The sequence below is a fragment of the Epinephelus moara genome, chromosome 1 (genome assembly GCF_006386435.1).
Source record: "Epinephelus moara isolate mb chromosome 1, YSFRI_EMoa_1.0, whole genome shotgun sequence".
NCBI lineage: Eukaryota > Metazoa > Chordata > Actinopteri > Perciformes > Serranidae > Epinephelus > Epinephelus moara.
In genome coordinates, this window is record NC_065506.1 from 29,654,552 (window position 1) to 29,677,388 (window position 22,837).

The following is a 22,837-nucleotide window of genomic DNA, read 5'->3' on the forward strand; positions in this document are numbered from 1 at the left end:
AATCTCTCGGCATCCATTTTCAAGCTCTCTGTGTGTTTGTTTCCTTGCGGACGAGAAAAGGGGGAGCGCACATTTCCGAGTAGGCGTGTCCTTTTCAAAAATGCAAGAGGCGTTGCTTTGTTGCCGTCTGTTTTCGCCAGTGTGTTAAACACACTTTAGAAAGGAGTGTCCTCAGACTATCAGAAGGCGGAGATCTCTGATTGTCTGGTGACGAGACTATGTTTGTAGTCGACCAATGAAGATGAGTTTACATATCACCTTGGGTTCGTCCTTCACCTTCTCAAAATGATCCCACACTTTGGATTTCCTGCCCGACATGTTATTAACTAGCCTGTGGAATAAGGCTAGTTAATAAGGTACCACATGGTCCAGTCATACAGGTTTTGAGGCTAACATGCTAACAAAGGTAATGCTGACAGGACTGATTTAGAAATACTTTCTACAACACTTAATATTCTTTCATGGCATACATGTGTTGTTGTAAAGCTACTTAATGTATCCTCCTCATGTAACAGTAGGATATTGAATGAATTAGCAATAGGTTGTTGGATTTCTGAACTTTTCTGAGAGGAACCTCAAGGTATCAATTGGATGTCACATTTAGTTTCACATGTCTTGTGTGTAATGTAACATATTTGACAGTGTTTTGCATCCTATTACTCATTTATGGAGACGTCATCCTTGATTTTCAATGAACCGCCTCGAGCAAACAGCATCTTTTACAAAGTTCCTGCTGTACTTCTGTGTGGTGTGAGAGTCTGCCGGGACCGGGTTCATTATAGGCCTGTCTCATTACAGCAGCCCCCCCACCACGAGCCTGGAGGGGAGCAGAGATGCAGAGCCTCCTTGTTTTAGCCCTTTAGAGGTCAGTGGTTGATTAAAATGTTGAGAAGTGGAGGTTAATCAGCCACTGACCCTCGGGGTGATGCTGTCTTTCATGGTCTGTTTTAATCAATAAGTGTGAGCACTGGCACAGACGAACTCCTCTGCCTCCTTATACGGAGCACCCCTACTTCCCTTATACTGCCAAGTGCCTGCCTGTCTCATTACCTATTATCTGTCCTCTCCTCGTGTAGATGTTTAGAGACAGAGGGCCATACTTGATCCATGAATTCATATTATTAAATAGGCTAAAAGGTTAAATTCAAAAAGTATTCCAACATGTAAGGTGCAGCTCAGCGAGCTTGATGCTGGTTTCACGGCTCATCTGCCAATAAAAGGTGTTGGACTGCAACTTCCACATGATGTCTGTAACCACAGGAACTAATCCATCACATCCTGTGGAGATGCAGTCTGACATGCTGTCAACATGACTGCACATCAAAGCCTACAAAGTCAAGAGGCAAGGTGTTTTCTTTTTTAACTCCTACAGTCAACAGCTACAGAAATAGAAACAGATCTGCAACTCTTTCTTGACCACCTAGAACAATTAGATAGAGCCAGCAGGAGAAGCTAGCTTTAATGCTGTGATAACATCTTATGGTACATGTGTGCAGGATTTCTCTATCTTACTTTCATTATCTTACTGTGAAAATATTTAGTGTGTATGACCTCCACAAACACAGTGTTCTGCTTGATGAGGAATATATCAATTAACGGAAACAAGGTGCTCTTAACATGCCTCTTCTCAGTGCATTTAATCTTAATGTGCTCCGTCTGCTGTGCAGTGACAGCCTTGCTTCCTAGAAATTACATTTTTATACAAATTATTTGAAACAGCAAATGTGTTTTTCAGGTAAAAGTAATGCAGAGCAAATTGCGTTTTCTATTAAAGGTCCAGTGTGTAGGACTTAGAGGCATCTATTGGCAGAAATTGAATATAATATTCAGAGCTATGTTTTAATTGGTTTATAATCACATGAAAATGAGAATTGTTGTGTTTTTGTTACCTTAGAATGAAGAATGATTCATTTATATTCATATATGGAGTGGGTTCTCTTCCACGGAGTCCGCCATGTTGTTCTACTGGCTGAGAATGGACAAATCAGAAACTTGCTCTGGTTAGGGCTTTTTACATTTTCACATCAAACGCCATAGCTCTTCTAACTTTGAAGGTCCAGTGTGAAGGTTTTAGTGGCGTCTAGCGGTGAGCTTGCAGAAATGAAACTTCTCCCATGTGCTAAGCATGTAGGAGAACTATGGTAGACAACACAAAAACATGAATGCCCCTATCTAAAGCCAGTGTTTGATTTGTCAGTTGTGGGCTACTGTAGTTCTTTTTCTGAAAGTTCCCTCCATTTCACCGTGTTACTCCCCCCCCTTCTCCTAGACCTCAGGGACGTAATATATTTGGGGGCTCGTCCAGGATCTTTCAAAAAAAAAAAGAAAAAGGCAAGCAAAACAAATCGCCAGTTTAAAGGAATTTTATTTAAAACGAAAACGGAAAGAAGGACCACCAACAAAAAACGAGCTCCAAAAGGGAACCGGATTGGCTGTGACACACAACTGTCACAGCCTTCTGGCCCACTGGCACTGGCACTACTCCTCCTTTATTCATTTATACCCTTGCTGATGAGGAATGATGAGGATCAGCTGCACGCTGAAAAAAGAAAGAAAGGGGAAAACACAAAACAAAGGGAGGGCCCAAAACACACCGACACGGCACCTTACACCACTGACCTATTTCTAGCCTCGCCGCCCCCAGAATTTAGTTTTCCTCCACTCACCCTCTGCTTGTATATACCATTTGTCTCTGCTCCTGCGGCAGCTCGACTCCTCTCCTCACCACTGATTCATACAGAAAACTCTGTTGCTGTTGCTGTCTTGTGTTTGTCGAAGCCTGGAGAAGGAGAGACTCGTTGAGGTCAATAAATTCCCAAGCTAAATGACCCACAATCCGGTCATTATAAAGACAATGGCCAAAGAGATATTGCCTGGTGAGTCATGGCTCTGGAGATTGACTCATTTGGTGAGAAATCAAGTTTTATTAGGGAATGTCCACACGGTTTTAAGCTAATGCACAGGTGGAGGAAGCACAGATCGTTCAGTAAAAGTAGTATTAACTTTGTGTGGTTGTCTGTTGACAAGCTGCAGCACGATTTGTCAAGTGTGTATGGGGCAGCACTTGACACGCTTCACATCACATGCCACACGCCGGTGTCGTTTCAGGTTAAGGTAACAAAATCACAATGATTCTTTTTTCAGGTGATTATAAACAAATGAAATCATAGCTTTCAATATTGTGTTCTATTTGTGCCAGTCCTAAATCCTACACACTGGACCTTTAAATTATGAAATATTGCAAATAAACATACCTGGATAGTTGCAAAAATGTTGATACTAAAATGTTCACTGACAACTTGTTTTTCGTCCAAGTAGGCAATCTTGCAATACAGTATCCACTAGTGGTTACTACAGCGTTACTTGGACACAAACCCTGGATTCTAGTTTCAAAGTCCTGCACTTTCAATGTCTGCTATCCCACCCAATTACCTCCCTGTGATTCCAGCACGGTGCCTAAATGTAATGTTCCATTAACTCAAAGAAACATTGTCTCTGAGCAGAACCCAGATAGTGCTTATGATTACACCACAACATAATTAGGAAAGCATTGTAGTAATTTACTAACATAATTTCTAGGAGACAGAGTCGGCACTGTAAACAACGCTTTTATATACTATGGGTAAATTTCATTTTCTGCTGAACTTGCTGGTAAAACATGAGCTTCGCATCAGTGTTTTTGTCGGGTTTTCTGCATATGTGTGTCCAGATATCTCTAAGCACATATACTTGAACGGGGGTCTAAAGTGACGTGTGCTCCTGTGATGAAGCTATTCCCCAGCTGGATTAGGGGTCTGTGGAAGTCGTTACGTCTGGTTTAGTGTGATGTCCCCTGGGTTCTGCTGCCGAGAGTTAGTATCAACACCTCCACTGTTTATTTCGACCGGCACCGAACTCTGGGTCACTCCACTCCTATCACAACTAATCCTGGTGATGTGGTCACACATGCATATTAGAATACACGCCACGGCCCTCGGTGGGAGGAGGGAGCAGAGGGGTAGAAAGTGGCGGAGGGAACCAATGAGAACCAGCTGTTGCAGCCCCGATCTGCTTTCTCTTGTGTGTTTATAAAGTCAGTGGGGCACACACCAGCAGAAACACAGTGTTTTCTTTACTGATTGTGGTTTCACTCCCAGATTGGGGGTATTTTAGCATATTCTTTACATTACTTGAAGATCACTTTAAGTCCCTAAGACCGATATACGACAGTGTTGATTCTTGATCAATATTCAGAAGTGATCTCCTGTCGTCCTTTAAGTGTCTGTTGTTCGCAGATGTGTCGGAGCTCTGCAGGGCCTGAGGATTGATATACAGTGTCAGAAGGAAACTGAATCAGAGGGCTTGTGATCTCCTGAGCCGGAGCAAAAACAAAACAACACCGCCTCCAACTCTCATGGCTCAGGGATAATTTAAAATAAATAGCGCTGTGTCGCAGTGCTGCTGCAGACTAAATACTAATTTGTGCTGCAGTCAAAGGATGCTAACAGTGTCTCACATTCTCGCTTTGTATAATTCCCATCTGATCAAAACTGTCCAGTCTTTAATTATCTTGCTGTGAGGCACCTCCACAGGGTTAAACCCCACATGCACATCATTATTGTATTGCATTGTCTTTTTTAAAGAGGCTGATTTGAATGTTGTTGTATCCCATAGTTCAGTCACTGTTTGCTGCTCTACAGATGAGCTCATATCTCATTGTCATACCACATTAGCATTATCTACTGCTGTGGTTGTAGAGGGGACAGTGTTGTGGCAGTTATTTAGCCACACCGGTCTGCACCTGCCTGACGACAGATTTGGCAGAGAAGAAACAAAAAAACTGCCTGTCCCTGGTCCTGTGACTAACAATGATTTTCATCATTGATCGATCTGCAGATTATTTTCTGGATTCTCTTGAATTTCTCTAATAACGTAACTTTGTTTACATTACAGTTGAACGTGCTGATGTGGGGCTTTTACGAGGTATCTCATTTATGTCATAGCTTTAAATAGAAAATGTAAAACTTTGAATTATTCATATTTCAGTGTTTACACACACAGACTTTGAATGAAAAAGGCATAAAAACCAATTGGAATAAAATCACTTTACATGTAAACAGACTGTTTTATACAGCAAACAAACCGTTTTATACATCCAAAGACATTTTATAAAAATGAACTACATGGCACCCAGACCAGGTGTATAATTGAGACCGGCGCTTATTTGTCAAAATATGTAGCCACACCAGGCTAGTAAAAGGGATTGGGCATTTAACTGGGACTATGCTTTTATTTAAAGTTTTACAGTAGTTTAATTTCTTCCATTTTCCCCCTGTATTTATGTGTATAAATATGATACTTATAATGTCACTTGCATCACTGTACCTTGCGTTTTGGGTTCCTGGCAGCTTTATACTTGCTGACAACGTGATAAGTCACACTTGAGTTTGTGCTGAAACAAGGATACCATGCATATGTCATGTGGACACTTCAAAAGGTGCTAAAAATGGACAAAAATGAATTTATAGGAAAAAAATACCAATTTTGAAAATTTTGAGCATCAAACACTTCTGGTGACTTAATATGTACTATTTTGTGCCTTTTTTTGCATCAATTTATGTTGTACGAGTTTTAATTTTGTCAAAATAAAAGTCCTAAATGAAAGGTGGCACAGTGGTGCAGTGATAAGCATTGTTGCTCCACAGCAAGCTGGTTCCTGGTTCAAACCTGGGGTGGAGGGTTTGAACCTTGGGTGGGGTTCCTTCCACAGTCCAAAGACATACAGGGTAATTGGTGACTCTAATGTCCCGTTTATACGACAACGATTTCAACTGAAAACAGTAAACTTTAGTTGTGTTTTTGCCGATCGTTTACACAACAGCAGCGTTTTGTGTGCCTGAAAATGCAACGTTTTAAACGGGTTCCAGAGGGCAATTTTTTGTCGTGTAAACTTGCAATATGCAGTTCCTCTGAAAACGGAGACTTTTCGCACATGTGCATTACGGTTCCAGTCACTAGGCATGTGCGAGAAAGTCGACCATCACAACAACAATGGCGGACTCCCGAGCTCTGCTTGTGCTGCTCACCCTGTTGAATTGATCAATGCTTCCCCATCATAGTGCAGATTTACTGTAGCAACTCCAGCTCGTCGTCCGTCCAGACAAACGTTCGTGCAGTTGCCATTTTGTTTGTTTATACATCGCTGCTCTGTAGAGGGAAGCGTAAGCGTCACACCGCCAACTACTGGCCTGGCTTGTATACTGCAGCGTTTTTGGTCATTTTTGCAGATCCGTGTGCACATCGATTGTTATCAAAACGTTGTTGTCTAAATGCAGTACTTTTTTCAAAACGAAACGTTGTTGTCTAAATGCAGTACTTTTTTCAAAACGAAGATGAGAAAGGATTCTGTTTTCAGTGGACCGTTTTCGTGTAAACATGGCCTAAATTTCCCTTAGGTGTAAACGTGAGATAAATGTGGGTTGTGGGTCTCTATGTGTCAGCCCTGTGATAGTCTGGCAACCTGTCTAGGACGTACCCCGCCTCTCGCCCAATGTCAGCTGGGATAGGCTCCAGCCCCCCGTGACCCCTAACAGGATAAGCGGTTACCGAAAATGAATGAATGAAAAGTCCTGTGCTACTTTTTATGTTTCTGTCGGGGGCGACAAACCTATGCCCAGATGTGTTTTACAATCCCCAGTTCTCAATCCAGAGAGTGTTTGGCATTTCTGCTTCAAAAACAACTTAATGAAGGAATTGATTATTAAAACAGCTGCCAGTTAATTTTCCATTAATAGACTAATCAACCAACAATCTGCTGTAGAGCTGAAAACATTTTCTCCTATTAAGTCAATTAGGTACCTTATTGTTCAAATTGCTTTTCGCTTTACCACTCAGGATTAAAAAACAAAAAAAGGTGATTAATGAGGACAAGAAGCAGCATCGACAAACAATACAGTCTCAAATCACTTATCTTATAAAACAATCTGTACAGCACACACCTCCTTGTTAGATATGTGGCGTATGCCCTATTGAAGCTGTGAGGCTGTGAGAAAGAGGTGCACTCTTAGCTTTGACAGTGTTGGAATTTCATCATCTGCCTTCATGAAACAAAAGCAGATAATCAGTAGAGTTAACACACATGTGAAGGCTATTTTTATACACCTGTGTTTTACTCTTAACATAGTACTCTTACAGTATACTTTGCACATTGTGAGATTTGCACCAGGTATGTGTTTTTACAGTAAAGCACATGGCCTCATCTGCACAATCCATACCTGTATGTAAATATATATGAAATATGTATAATGTCCTGTTAGAGCTCAACTACATGGCAGGTTTTTTTGCATATATGTGTGCAAGCTTCAGGGCATATACTCCTAATAAAATATTCATTCGTTGCTGCTTAAAATACTGCTGAAATTGTCAGTTGATGATATACGAGCCCCCACTGTCCTCTGTTCTTACTTCCATTAAATATCTGTGTATTTCTTATTAGTTGGCTTTTAATGAAACATTGAAAGCCCATTACTGTTTGCTGCATCAGTCCAGTTCCCCCACTGAGATGCTTATCTTATCTCTGATTCATGCTTCTTCAAATAAACAAAGGTGATGAATGAGCTTGGGTTTTTGTTGGTGTTGGTGGTGGTGGTGGTGACGGCGGCACAGATGGATGAGGAGAGCTGCACAATAGAAGGACAAGATGGGTGTGAAGTAAAGCCAGGCATCTATTTTTGCCTTGTGACTAGGACACATGTATTGAAGTTTAACTGTAAATGCAGATGTTAAGAGTGTTAATTGTTGAATTGGCATTGTTTTTCCATTGAGGCTACAGCAAGCAGATGGTTAACTTAGCTTTAAGTAATGACTGGCAACAGGGAAACAGCTGCTCCAGCTCTGTCCAAAGGTAACAAAACGCACCTCTAAAGCTCACTAATTGAAATGTTATCTCTTGTTTGTTCAGTCTGTCGAAATGCCCAAATGTAAAAACTTCAATTCACCTGTTGACCTCATATTTAACAGATAAAGTGGTATCAATCGTGTTATATAACTCTCCACTGGGGAGAGAATAAGCATATTTCACAAAATGTTTAACATTTGGCCTGTGGAGTTTTCTTTTAAATAAACAGAGTTTCTGTTTACGCTCAGTGTTACCAAAAACTCATTATCCTTGAGGTCTAGCAAATGTATTGAATGCAATTACTTTCTAATAAAAACATTTACACAGCTGATTTTTAGGTATTTTAAATCCTGCATTGTGCACATCTATTTTTACTGACTCAACCTACTCACCAGGAAAAATTATGCCACTGTACGTTTCTGCAAACACATTACACATTACATTTACATTACATTTGCATGATATTTCTCCAGCAGATACATTAAAACTTAAGTTACAACAGTGCTCTGGTTAGAGTGTGGTTAAGTTTAGGCACAAAAAACATTTGGATATGGATAGGAAAAGATCATGTTTCAGCTTTAAATATCTTTTAAAATATCTTTTTCCAGCCTCTCCAGGTAACGAGTATCATTGATACACGACGTGCCCCAGGCACAACATTTAGCTCCAAATCCACAAAACCAGCCTGAAAATGAAGGAAATCTGAAATGATTGCATTAGAGTCAATGGACCACAGCTGTGTTGTTGTCGGACCCTGGTCTGAGCCGGCCTGATTCTACAATATGATTGGCCAGTCTGCGTCCTGGGGCGGGACTAGTGAAGGGTCAATTGGAACCTATGAAGCCACTGCAAACACAGCAATGACTTGCTTAAACACAACTGGTTTTGCTTGTTGGTCTCAAACAGTAGGCTGCAACTTGGCAGCCATCTTGCCTAGATGACACATCATCCATCGTCCCCACCACCTCCCAATGACAAAGTCAGTTTGTATATTACATCATGTACGAATGTTGATTTGATACGTAAAAGACTAATACCAACATTTTCATATTGCGACTGGGCTGACAAGTTAGCACTAGTCACTCTTCTTCTTCCCTGCTTCTCTTGACAGATTGCTGTGTTTCTTGGCACGTTACCACCACCTGTGGATCAGAGGAGTAATGTGATTGTGTGCATGTGTATCTTGTGCATGAGAGCAAACAAACAAGTCATAAAATTGCTCCATAACGCTACGAGTGGTCAGACACTCCACAGGGCACCTTTAAGATTATACCTCTTTAGCTGTGGCCCTCCTAACGATGTCTCTCCAGTGCACAAGAACAAAACTCTCACCAGTCTGTGCTTTCACCACGTACTGTATGTGGTCCATTCAGAACACCATCCATTTCCCCTGCAGTTTGAAGAACTACTGCAGCTTGATGAATGATAGTAAGAGGCAAACTAAAGCCAAATGATTTTCACCTCACTGACAGTTATGGAGAATTACAGTGATACTCCTGAACCTTGGGTCTCATATCGTAATCTATGAGTGTGTGTCATGGAGATGAATGGTGATTATATTGTGGTGTATTGTCCTCCGCAGTGAGCGCTAAACGATGTGTTGATGACACGCGGCGTAAATCTGCCTCAGCTGTTGCTGCGACCGAGCGGCACGTGCATAGCTAACCGCGTGTGTGTTTACCTGTTTGACATGCAGAGGGCAGCGCTGCAGTAATTAATGACTAGCTGCTAAACGGTGCTATGTGTTCCTACATGGTAATGAGAAGGCATCGATGTGGGTCCAGGCGTGACAATCAGCTCAGCGGAGAGAAACCGTGGGGGACGCACAGGTGACACCCGGGTCACACAGGCCTGGAGACAACTGTCTGGATATCAAAAGGATTTCTTGTGGGACTTTTCTGCCATTGTTCCATAGAACCATAATTCTGCCAGCATGTATGTCTGAATCAGCATGGTGGCATTGGCTTTGTTGTTTCATGGTTGTGTGCTTTTCATTGTGGCTGCAGATTACAATAAAGAGTAATTGGAAGATCTGACACAGATTCCTATGACAATTATGCAAATGCACACAACAAAAAATTAAATATCCTTTAAAGTAGTGTGATACCATTGCAGCGCTCTCCGGCAGTCACTGGAGCTTTGATAAAGAGAGATTGTTTTCTCCTCAGTTGGAATTGCAGCTGGTTATTGTTTGAGGCGCAGCATTGTATCCGACTGGCTCGCCTGGCGACGATGCAAATCCAGAGAGGTTTCATTAAAATACAACTTATGGCCTTTGTGTCAGAGCGAGAGCTTTTACTGTCAAAGCTTTGTGCATTACAGTATCCTCGTTGTGATAGTTATTGTCATGGCACCATTCAACTTAAACGCTCCTGCACTCCCACGTGAACTAATGACGATGCTCTCTGCTTGTTGTTCACTTCTGCAGAGCTGAAAAAGTTATTACTGTCACACTTAGTAATCGATATGAGCCAGCCTGGATGTTATGACAAAAGTCTGTCTCTCTCTGGATATTATAGAACCAGCCGTTACAGTATTCCTCTGCATCTAATTTTCACATCGCAGAGCACTCGGCTTTGCTTGTTGTATCCTGCATGAAAGGAAATAAATCCAAGTTGGCAGCAGAAACTTGTCTGATGATTTTAAAGTCCAAAGACATCCCTGCATTAGTGATATTGCTGCTTTTCACAAACCTCCGTTAGTGAGCTTCAAAAACACTCATCACTATGAATGAAGAGATGCTCCATATTAATTTATATGGTCCATCTCTGTTTTGCCACGGTAGCAGACAGATCCCATCAGTCTGCGTGAAAAACATCAGCACTTCCAAACTTTATCAAAGTGTGCAGAAAATCAGTCGTGGCTGCCGCTTACGGCGGCATCGATAAAATGAAATTAGTGTTCTGTCAAGGTGACGGTGTACCATATTCCCCACAAGCCCCTATGATTCAATTTTCAAATGCAAATTAAATTTACTTGACAGAACATCTGATTCAGTCATGTTGATATGTGAAGTGATTCCATAATGTTGGTAATATACTGCCTATATGTGGCTCAATCAGTCTCATTTTTACCATCAGTCAGCATTTGATCCACTGTTTAATAATGATGCTGAAGCTGGGAGCTTTACATTTATGTATACGTGTTCTAGGATGTATCTTTAATGTTTATGATTTTGCAAGTAAGTCTCCCCAAAGTGAAAGTAGATGAAATTTCCCCCTTCATACTCAATAATGAGCTTAATTAAATAGCTTTGGGAATGCTGGAAAAGTCCCCCGATTCAACGCTGTCAGATAACATCACGCAGAAGGTCGTCAGTCATGACGGTAAACTTTGCACATTTCTCACAGTTTCCATTTTTGTTTTAATTTTAAATTGTTATATGTTTGTTTTATATCTGCAACCGTGTTATTTGGCCGCTGCCTGTCTCGGCCAGGACACTCTTGAAAAGGCGATTCTTAGTCTCAATGAGTCTTTAACTCCTGGTTTTATTAAAGGTAAATAGGTAAAACAATACATTCATGCTCATAAGTCAGGTCATGATTTACACCAAAGTGGAAGCAAAGGATCTTAATGTTCCAGACTTTTTGGGGAGGTAAAGCTCGCTCACTGCTCTTTGCTGGTCTGTTCGAATATTGCTCGTTAATTTGATAAAGGTTATTTTAGATGCACGAACCCCTCTATTGCAGTCTCATTTATGATTCAGTTTGAGAAAACTGGTAAATATTATGGAAAATCTCACCATATGATGATTGCCACATCATCCTATTTCTGGATAATGTGTTTCAAAATGTCATCCATCAATGGTCACTTGGTTCTAAAAAGAATTCCTCAGGTTTTTGGGTTGTAGTACAAAAACACTGATGGCACACAAGAAATCTTGGCGGTTCATAGATGTATGTTTAAGATATTTATAGCGGACATAATTTGTGTATCAAAAGTCTGTCTTGGCCAAGTTGTGTCATGTCACCTGCAGATTTGACTGTGGCCACTATTCAAAACCTCTGCAGGCTTGATCGCATTCTCGTGTAGCTGATCAACCAGAGAACCAGATATTTCAAATGAAATGCTAATTGTTTCTTTGCATGTGATGTCATACATTGGTTCTCTGTCCAGATGGCAGGCAGGCAACCGGAGAAAAAAACACTCCACAACACTGCACAAATGCTTATGATTTGCGTTGTTTATGACGGTGCCAATCTATCAAGTTAGTAAAAAAAAAAAAAGGCCACTTGATGTAGACGGAGAATAAATAGAAAAACTCATCAAGAAACAGCAGCAGATGTGGATCAAAACCCTTTTTCTTTAGTATGGAGAAGCGGAGTCGACTGATTTCAAATGTAAACATTAAAGCATTGTGTTCAGCATGCCTCGAGTTGGATGCAGTAACAGTGTGCTGTAAAAACACAACTTCTCCTCTGTGTTTTAATAGTTTCGCCAGACCTCTGGGAACGGTTGACCTAGTAGGTAGAGAATAGTGGCTAATGTTAGCTAATGTTAGCTAGTAACGTTAGCCTGACTGTGGTGCATCCATGCACTGAGCTGAAATCAAGTGGCATCCTCCGGGGCTTAAAAACAAAGGCAACACATAATTGCCAAAAACTGCAGTTCTTTGAACGGCCACTTGAGGCTGGGTCCAAATGTCAGTCAGTCCCCATAGAGTCCCATGTTAAAATACCAGCTTTACAGCAGAAATGAAAATGTTTACAGCCTGGTACAAAAAGCAGTTTTCGTCCCGATGTCTAATTTCCTAGTATATGACAACTGTGTAATTCACCCATTTTAATTTTAGTAAGGCTTAAAGTTATAATACATAAAACACAATTAAGTTTGGGCCTCTGCGTTAGTCATCTTCGCCTTCTCAGTCAAGTCCATCCCTTCGCTCCTTCACAGCGCCTGCGCCTCTTCCAAATATGGTCACTTCTGGCTCCAAAAAACTAAGATGGCGACAGCATAATTGCTCAACTTGAGGCCCAAAGTGGGAGTGTACAAACCAATGGGTGATGTCATGGTAACTACATTCATTATTGTTAGTCTACTTTGTCTCACCTGGCCAAAAACAAGAAGGCAATTGTTTCAGTTGTTGGCTGAACCGCACATGAAAGACTTATTAGCCCATTGGACTCCTGTACTCTTTCATCAGCTATTGTGTAACATTAGTAATGTTAGGAGGAGGAGAAGATAATTTTTATTGATGATCACTCCACACTACACAAATCATTTAAGTTTCTTCGCTTTGTATGGATCACATCCACATTCCATTTTCTGATACCAGCTGCCTGTAGGTTCATCCGACCCTTTTACATAGTTACGTTCTTCTATTTCCAGTTCACGCAGTATATGATATGGATTTATCACTTCCTGCCCTCCGTCTTAATTTAAAGTGTCATAATAGTCACATGATTGCAAACAAACTATTAATCAGATCACCACCGATGAACCATGGGATTACAGAGTCTGTCTTCTCTTCTTCTTCTCCAATACTGTCTGTATTGTGTCTGATTGTTTAAAACTTGCGTCGCTCTTCTCTCTTCTGATTTCCATCCAGAGATGCTCCTCCATGTTTTATATAATCCTTTACTTAGGTGGAATGTGTTAAATATCACAGGTATGGCCTGTGTGCCTCTCCTCTTTTACCATTTCCCTTGTGTTGTGTTTATGCACTGAATATGTTCTAATGTGAAACTGTTTTATGTGAAAGTGCTCATGCTGCTGCGTCGACCAGGACTTCCTGGAAGAAGAGATCTTGTATCTCAGTGGAACCTTCCTGACTAAATAAAGGATAAATAAATAAATAAAAATAAATAAAGCTTGCCCATCAGCCTCTCAATCTTTCAATTTTCTGCCATGGTGAAAAGCACTTAAATTTATCGCTCCATCTGTTTATTACATGCCACCTCCACTTCCTTCCATTCTCCGCCCCCTGGTCCTCCTCTCCTCCTCTCCATCTGTGTATGTGTGTTCTCAATAACCTTTAAAGCCGTCAAACTCCTCCTGCAAGTGCCCTTTATGTCCTCCACCAATACCGTTCCAGGGTTTTTTCTTTGTGAAAGCAAAATAGGCAGTGATTGTGATTTTTAATTAAATTCCTCAATTATGAGCTTGTGAAACGCAGACGTCGTGTCCCCACAAAACCAAGAGTTGTAAAGTCGGTGCAGAAAATGATAGTGCCGTGTTTGCAGTTTCCTGGACAGAGAGAGCTGGTTGTCTGTTGCCAATTTTAAAACTCTTTCCGTTGCGCTTGACCTGTAATTTAAAGTACAAGAAATGGTAGCCATATTTCTGTTAAGGGGATTGATATCCACGGGGCTGTCAGCCAGGAAATAAAAAGAAGCCTTTACCCTGAAGAAAAAGGGGCCAAGGAGACCTTCGGTGTGAAAGTACATTAGGCCTAAACTGCCAGCGCTATCGGCTTGTAGCATGGAGAAATATCAGCTCTGTTGAGACTGGTGTTAGTGTGTGTGCATGTGTGTCTGTTTTATAGCGACTGAAAGACATTAGCTGTAACACAACTGTTCAGGTGTCGAGGAAGACAGAAATAGCCTGCCGCAGGTCGAGAATTTCCATCTGACAATAAGTTGTTTATGTCATCGCGTAAAAAGCTTTTCTGTGATTATGATTCCTCTCGCCGTCAGACTGGAGTTCTGTGGAGGAACAGGTTATTGATTTCTCCTGACATCAGTGCTAATTTCCTCTTTGGTGATCTGTTGAAATCACTGTGAGTGACGAGCGATTGGAGAAGTGCTCCGCGCCGCCGCCTCTTGTATTACAGCTGCGTTCAAACGCGGTATCAGAAAGATGTGAATGTTGAAGCAGCAGCTTTTTGACGTGATGTCGTTCTTTTTTTTCTCCTCCCTCTCTTTCTCTGTCACAGATCACATTCTTCATGCTGCTGTCAGCTGTGTGTGTGATGCTAAACCTGGCGGGCTCCATCCTCTCCTGCCAGAACGCTCAGCTGGTCAACTCTCTGGAGGACTGTCAGCTGGTGAGACTAACTGGACATTAACCCGTGCACTCTACAACTTTATACCCCGCACTCGAAAAGGGTGGACGAAAAGATGTCCATGTTAATGAGTCATTTAATCAGGCTGTCAGCTTGAGAGGCTTCAAAAAGTTCATACTGTCTAAATATATACCAATCAGCCACAGTGTTAAAACCACTGACGGTTGAAGTGAATAACGTCAGTCATCTTGTTACAATGCAATGTTCTGCTGGGAAAACTTGGGTCCTGACATTCATGCCGCCTGACACGCACCACCCACACAAAGACTGTTACAGACCACGTACCCCTCCTCAGTCCCATCGGTACTACCTGATGGCAGTGTTCAGGAATACCCCGAGGAACATGACTCAGAGCTCAAGGCCTCAACCTGGCCTCCACATTCCCTCGTTCCCAATCTGATTGAGCATCATTGGGGTGTGCTGGTACCCCACTTAAGAACCCACGGGACTCAAAGGATCCAACGCCCTGGTGCCAGACACCACAGTACACCCCCAGAGATCCCGTGTCCTTGCCTTCTCAGGTCAGACGCCTCACTGTGGATGGCCACTGCCATCAGGGAGTGCTGTTGCCTTGAGGGGGTGTGCTTGGTGTGTAATATTGTTTCGCTGGGTGGTGCATTAAAGTAGCATCCACATGAATGCCAAGACCAAGATTTCCCAAAAGAACTTTGCATTGTAACGAGGTGATCAATGTCAAATGTCTGAATCTGATGATCCAATATGCATCAAAAATCCCACCCCTTGTTCTCAGCAATAACACACACAGACATCACACAATCATAGACGGAAACTTACTGTTTCCAGTGCTACCAGTATCTCAGACTTGACTTTACATGGTGTGGATTTGCCAAAATGTTAAAAAAAATAAAGGCTTAAAAGATAAAGTAGATTTCCTGAGGCTCAGAGTGCTCCATCAGCAGTGGCATCCCCAGATATTTTTCACAGGGAAAAAATGAAAATCTTGGATGGCAGACCAAAACCAAAAGCCCTAACTGAACTTCAGGAATCCTTTTATGCTGTTGAAGTTAAGAGGCTAGTTGCAAATTATGTCAATATAAGAGTTAAGGAATCGCACACTGATATACTTTGGTTTCATATTTTACAGTTGATGTCACTAGTCATGTGATATGCATAGACTAATACTGGTACAGTTAACACCTTGAGTTCCACAGCAGTCCTGTATTATGTATTCATACATGTGTTAGGCAATTCATTGTTCATTAAATAGGCTGGTTGTCCTTTTCTTAAAACACACAGCTTTAATTTGAAGGCGTTCATTGATTGTAAGGAACAAAACGTTTATCCGGAGGAAAGGTTGTTAAGTTTAGGGGATACTCATGGGTACCCAGAAGCCATTTTCATTCAGATATCTTGAAGTGAGAGTTAAAGGGAGCCCTTTGAAAGTAGCTAGACCAGGTGTATCTCTGCAAAATTTAGCCTAACTTTAAAGCATTATTTCCCAACACATTGGGAATGGATGCCTTATGTCGTCTAGTTTCACGAGACCACACTCCTTTGCACTATCTTAAAAAATGAGTGTGCCATAAGCCCCTTTAACATGGCCGGATTTTACGCAAATATTGGGCCATTTTGCCGGCAAGCTGCGAGTGTTTAGACACACAGAGCTAGATTGGTGAATTGATCCAAGGTGCCCAATTTTCCGCCTCGTAGGGTAGACATATTGACGGAACCCTTTTAGTTTAAACAGAACGAGGTGGCCTTCCGCAACAGGAGGGGCTGTTGAAGACTTGTGGGAGGAGCTGTTGATGACGCCGCACGTGCGAGCCACTGGCGGTGGATAAACAGGAAACAGCTGATAGCAGGAATTAGCGAGCAGCTAGTAGCAAGAGGGAAACACAAACCTGACAGACACTGTAAAGATGAGCAACTGGGGAGACAAGGAATTGTGCACCCTCCTTGCCCTCGCAAATGAAGAGGCCATTAACCATCAGATGACGGGGACGGTGAAAGATGGGCCGACTTACGAGAGAATCGCCGAAGGGCTGACCAGCTGCGGCTTCCCTCCCACGTCACTGTTTACGTCACACACTGAGCTACACGTTTTGTTACTTGCTCACGCCCCCCATTGCCCCGAAAAAGGCGCATTCTGTATAAACAAAAGTAGGTAGGCGGCATTTTGCAGCACTCCCCGGTTTTGCTTTTATACTGCCAATGCTGAAAAAAGACTGATTGGGCTTTCCTGCAAATTTGCACAATTCCTGTTTAAAAAGGGCTAATGACTCTTAAAGACAGTAATATCAGCCTCCAATTATTCTTTAGCCAGGGTGGGTCAGCAATTGTATCAGGGAAGCCATGGCCCCCCACCACTGTCCATCAGTATGATTTTTATATTCCTGGATCACTGACACTCTCCTATATATCCATTCATGTATGAATATCTGCTGTAAGTTAAAAAGCTATCGACATAGAGCTAAAAACATCTACAACAACAAAACTAGAGTGCCACTAACTTGCCACAGGATGGTGTTGCTGAGCATCCTAACATAATCAGTATATACAAAATAACAACACATGGTATGGATCAAATAACTGACATGTCATCCTGAACACATGTAGTGACTATGCCATAAACCTGTAAATAAAAGCCTGAGATTGGTCCAAGACTTGAATTTTGTTGTTTTGAGTAATAAGCATGTGTTTATTGTCGCCTGCATGTGAGTCCGCATTTAAATTTATAACTGTCGACACATGGCAGGCTGACAGGCGGCACTTCTGCTCCGAGCAGGCTGCAGAACTGAGTCAACATCAAAAGTGAACCGAACTATTTGTCTGTTAGTGACTAATGGCTGGTGATTATCACATCCATCTTTGCCAGAGTCGAAAATAGCTAAAACACAGATAAACAACTTTTGAAAGCACTGCAGCCATTTAGTATTGCACCGCCATAAAGTTTCTAGACTCAGAAGAGACAGTTTAAAAAAAGAGGGCTCAATATCAAAGCAGCAGAGACTGAGATAGCCCTCACACAGATAGATACATTAGAGAGGCCAGCACACTCCATCAGGAGGGCTTGTTTGATGGACAAACAGCTTTTCCCCCACCCTTTGAGTGTGGCAGTTTGGAACAAATATACACACTATTTTCCTTTCTTTTCTAGCATGACTCGATTTTTAGTTTGGAGCAGGTTGAGTGGATTTGAAAACAACCTTGACATAAGATTTAACCTTTCTCAACGTCCCCACATTGTACCTCTGGGCAACGTTTGAGTCTTTGAGTAATGGTGGGCAATGCTGCCATGTTTTTTTTTAAGGTTAAATTCATAATGAATGGCATCTGTCACATATCCGGTGTTTAAGTACTACTGTGTGAATGATGCGTCAGTCCTTGTATTCCCCAAAACGCTGGATCCTTCATTTCCCAAAATGCAGCCAACAGCTTCTTTTTGTTAGACCATCTGTTCTCTTGTAATGCCCCTGTATTTCAAACGCCATAACCTCAATTTTATACACAAGTCTTATGTTACAGATTTCTTATTTTAACCTCCATCCCTCGTATTGAGTGCACTTTTGCCCCTCGGAGCAGAATTACAAAGGATGGTTGAAATCTTACCCTGTGAAATGGGACAGCCCTTCAGGACCCTGATATGTCATCTGTGTCATCATTGGTGGTGTTTGAATAAACAGACTTAACTATGCCAATAATGGTATTATCACAATGACACTTTTCCATTTCTCTGATGCAGACAGAGAAGCAATTTGTTCATAACTGCAGTTTCACGCAATCAGTCAACAAGTCAACAAATAAAAAAAGAACTCTGCTTCATTACCAGGCAACTAGTGGTGCTCTGTAAGCTAACGTTTGCAACCCATGCTCCTATGTACCTGCTAGTGTGCACTGATGTTAGAGGAGCGAAAAACAAGCAACTTCACTGCTGGACATAAGTTAAATTTCGGGCGACATATGTCATGAAAAGGGGAAGAATGCAACATGGAAATATGTCACGAAGTGATTCACACATTGATCAGCAATGTTATGTTATAAACAAAAAGACCATAATACATTGATATGACAAACTATGGTTATCATATTTAAAGTCTTTATTATCAAAGAAAATGCATTTGTAGGTTTCTTTTGTTGCTCATACAGCCATCTTGCTGAAAATGTCTTGTAACTATCAATTTGGAAAGTGCCTCTGACAAACCTCAGTTTAGAGGGCCATGCAGCCCTTACACTTTACCCCACCCCTCTATCCCAACAAGAGTCGGGACACCATACTGCTAGCTGTGAACATGCATGCAAAATGGAGGGCAAAGTTCTAGGGGATAAGGGTGTATTGAGATTAAGCATGTCGGTGAAGATTCTCAGTCATCCAGGTCATGGTAATCTTAAGTGCTATATCGTAGGCAACTGGACTTGCTTGAGTTTCTTGAAGACGTTTCGTCTCTCATCCAAGAGGTTTAGAACTGAAGAAGCCTCTTGGATGAGAGGCGAAACATCTTCAAGAAACTCAAGCAAGTCCAGTTTCCTATGATATAGCACTTAGGATTGAGACTGAGCCGTAGTTTCTGAGCCAAAGTTAAGATAAGCCCTGATGACATCACTAGGGTTGTTTCCTCAGATGTGATGAAGTTCCTCCAGAGCTACTGAAGATATTACACAACTGTTTTCACAAGCTGAGCCGAACTCTGAGTAAAATTGATGGAATTACCCTTTAATTGGATCCTAAAAGGGAACAACATCAAAATTAGGAAATTCCAATATGTTATTTCCATGGCCAAAGAAAGTTCAGTAATATTTGGGAACATGAGCCACTCTCTATCAACGCCAGAAACCAGAGAAATAAGTCTTAAACTTGTGATGTCATAGAGTATTAAGTCTGGAGCTGCTCCATAGACAATGAATGGAGCGTTACCCACAGAATGTTTGTTTTCTTTTTTATATCCAAATGAGATTTATTCTATTGTAGTGTGTAGTGTACATTCCTCTGGCTGCTCTCACTGTCATCTGTAACATCTTTCACCATTTATTGCTCCAGACTTTAAACCCTATGACATCATAACTTTGAGTTATAGCGCTCTAGCTTTTGATTTGTTCATGCTTACTAATATTTTTGGACTGTTTTAGACCATAGGAATAACATATGAGTTTTGAAAGTGGGTGTAGTTCCCCTTTAATATTTTAAAAGATGTTTTTCACAAGTGGCTTTCACCAGAAACATGCTCTCTACACCCTGGCATCTCCAACAGCGGTGTTAACACATGGAAAACAGCAGAGCGTACTTCAAAATAAGTGTATTAAGCTCTTCCTCCGTGCAGCTGGTGATCAGAAGTAGTTGGACACAGAACACTCAGTCTTCACATTTTCATAATGAGATGCTAAGCTGATTTTTTAAGCTGAATTTACAGTGCCAGGGTCTTCTATCTTTTTCATGACTGAAGACGCCCCTTGTGATTCATCCAGCAACCAACCCACTAACCCGACCGCTTCCACTTCAGAAGCAGCTTTTCTCCTTACAAAAGTGGGACCAGCCGCGTAGACCAACTTCACTGCTTTATGTGGCTCCCCAGAGACCCTCCCCCTGTCGTGACTGAAATGCTAACGTTCCTCATCTCCTCTCCCCAATGTAATTAACCCATACTTGTTGGGTTCATGTCCTGCTTTCTCTCAATCTGGGACACATAGCAGAGGTATGCTCTACCTCCATCCCTCCCTGGGTAGCTACACATATTTCACAGCCACTCTTCTTTTGTTGTACACTTCTGATCAGCCATGTGCAGCGCGGTCACAATAAATTCTGTACATGTGTTTAGTCTCTCTGTTTGACTGTGTTCTCCTAAAAATACACTTCAAATCGAGTGTATCCTCCACCAAATTAAATTTAACAACAACACATCAGAACACCAAGCTCAGGTCTGATCAGTGCATCTGTCTGTGTGTGTGTGTGTTTGCGCGTTTGTGTGTGTGTCTGTGTGTGTGTTTTTGTGTATGTGGCGTGCATGCATGAGTGTGGATGTGTGTTCTCCCCTCCTCCCCCCCAGCTCAAGTTTGACAGCGATGGAGTGTGTGTGTGCTGCGAGCTGCAGCAGCAGAGTTCGAGCTGCAACAACCTGGGAGAGACGCTGAAACTGAATCCGCTGAGGGACTGCAACACCATACGCCTACGACTCAAGGTGGGCAGGCGTCAACGTGTGTTTGTGTTGTGCTGATGGTGAGAGCTGATGATGTTTTCAAGTGTGAAAAACACATTATATATAAGTCAGACTGTGTTCAGACTGCAGGTAAGTTGAGGTAACTTGTAGAATACTTTTAATACGGACACAGTTTGCTGTATGTACTGTTTGGGTTTTCTAGTTCAAAGAATCATTGCCGATGTATCCTTGTGCTTTTTACATCATAGCAAGTTTTCATCGCTGCGTGATATTTTCTTTTGCATCATCGAAAATGGTTGATGTTGATTCATGCAGCCTTTAACCAAACTCTGTCATGTCACAATTGCATGTGACTGTTTGAAATCCACTTGAGAAGCCAGACTGAGAGACATCTCCAGGAAATCAGTTTTATTCAAACAGCAAACCACATTGTGTAAATCTGATTTGCAAAATTGAATTCTGTGTGTTTATTTATTTGCTTCTTTTTTTTGCAATCCAGACATGGAAGTATAGATGTGTGGAGACAAATGCTCAAACTACTTAATTTCTTCTGCAGATATTACCATTCATGATTTTAGTTCTCCATTTTCTGGCACTGCCCTAGGGATGGCAGTGCCAGTCAGCTGAAATTTTGTAGACAATCAAAGTCCCGAGATGATGAAGTCTGCTGACTATGCTTGTCCCTAGACTTTCCCTCTGGCATCACTATGAGGCTGACCTGTGTTTTTGTCGGGTAGATTGCCGTAAAATTTGGTCCAGACATTCATGTTCCCTTAAGGATGAATTTCATCTGATTTTTGTTTAAGAACCTAGATCTCAGGCTGCTTTCAATAATGCTCATTGTGTAAACAAGGTGGGGGGGTAACATGTTAGAGGAATATATTATGTTTTAGCAGTAAGAAAGTAATATATTGCGTTTCCAACAGGATTTTAGGTAATGTTATTACATTTACAAAGTCACGTAACAAGCTACCACCCGAAATAAACTGTCTATTGTTTTAATTTTTCATTCAACCACAATGATCTACACCGCGCCAATTTTGCCAGTGCACCACCAGAAAAAATGTTCCCTGAGGGTTGTTGTGTGTTGTCATGTCACTTCATGTCGCTACATTATAGAGGGGTGGCGCTGGTAATAATGTTACCTGAAATCCTGTTGGCAATATGTCATTCTCAGAACCCATCGGCTGTATTCGGCGTCTGACTTCCGGCAGACGGCGATACAGCCTCTGGGGGCAGACCCCTGATTTTTTGGCATTCCGGTTTGATTTGGGCGGAGGAGGCAAATTTCCGTTTCCGACTTCCGTTTATATATAATAAGTAAATATGCTGAACCATTGCGATGGATTCAGAGTTTGCAGTGACGCCAATTATGTTCCGCCTCGTTAGTTCACCGCACGGACCGTTTAACCTGGCAACAACTGCAGCCGGCTCAAACGTGATTGGTCAATATCACGTGGACTACAAACAGCCTACAACCGGAAACCAAGGCTCTTCCGCTCTTCTTCCGGAGGCAAGATCTCCGGGGTTTGCCTACTCTACATTCACTGAATGTACAGTCTGTATATAGAGACTAGCAATGTGTTAAATTACTTTGTTACTGCTAAAACATAATATGCAAATGTAACGCATTACTTTTGTACCGTGATACCCCCAACACTGTGAGAATAACTTGCCCAGCACTGAGTATAACAAGAAAATCATGCAAGTAAAACAACGTTAATCCCTGTTTGCCTGAGACTAGTGCTACATGGGGACCAGTAATTTGTAGTAATTGCAGGGGTCATCTGTCATCTTAACTCCATGCAAATTTGCCTTGTCCATAATTTGTCAAGCAGAAATTCCATA

The 22,837-nt window shown here is 41.7% G+C and overlaps 1 protein-coding gene across 2 annotated transcripts in view; it reads left to right on the forward strand.

The window, feature by feature from the left end:
- fam189a1 (family with sequence similarity 189 member A1) overlaps positions 1-22,837 on the forward strand; it is a 153,893-nt gene that overhangs the window by 105,961 nt on the left and 25,095 nt on the right. Inside the window, exons 3-4 of one of the 2 annotated variants that reach the window (XM_050065075.1) lie at positions 14,751-14,861; positions 20,846-21,010. In XM_050065075.1, the coding sequence (XP_049921032.1) occupies positions 14,751-14,861; positions 20,846-21,010 (276 nt within the window). The remainder of the gene's footprint in view (positions 1-14,750; positions 14,862-20,845; positions 21,011-22,837) is intronic. The other variant, XM_050065164.1, reaches the window with a different exon arrangement.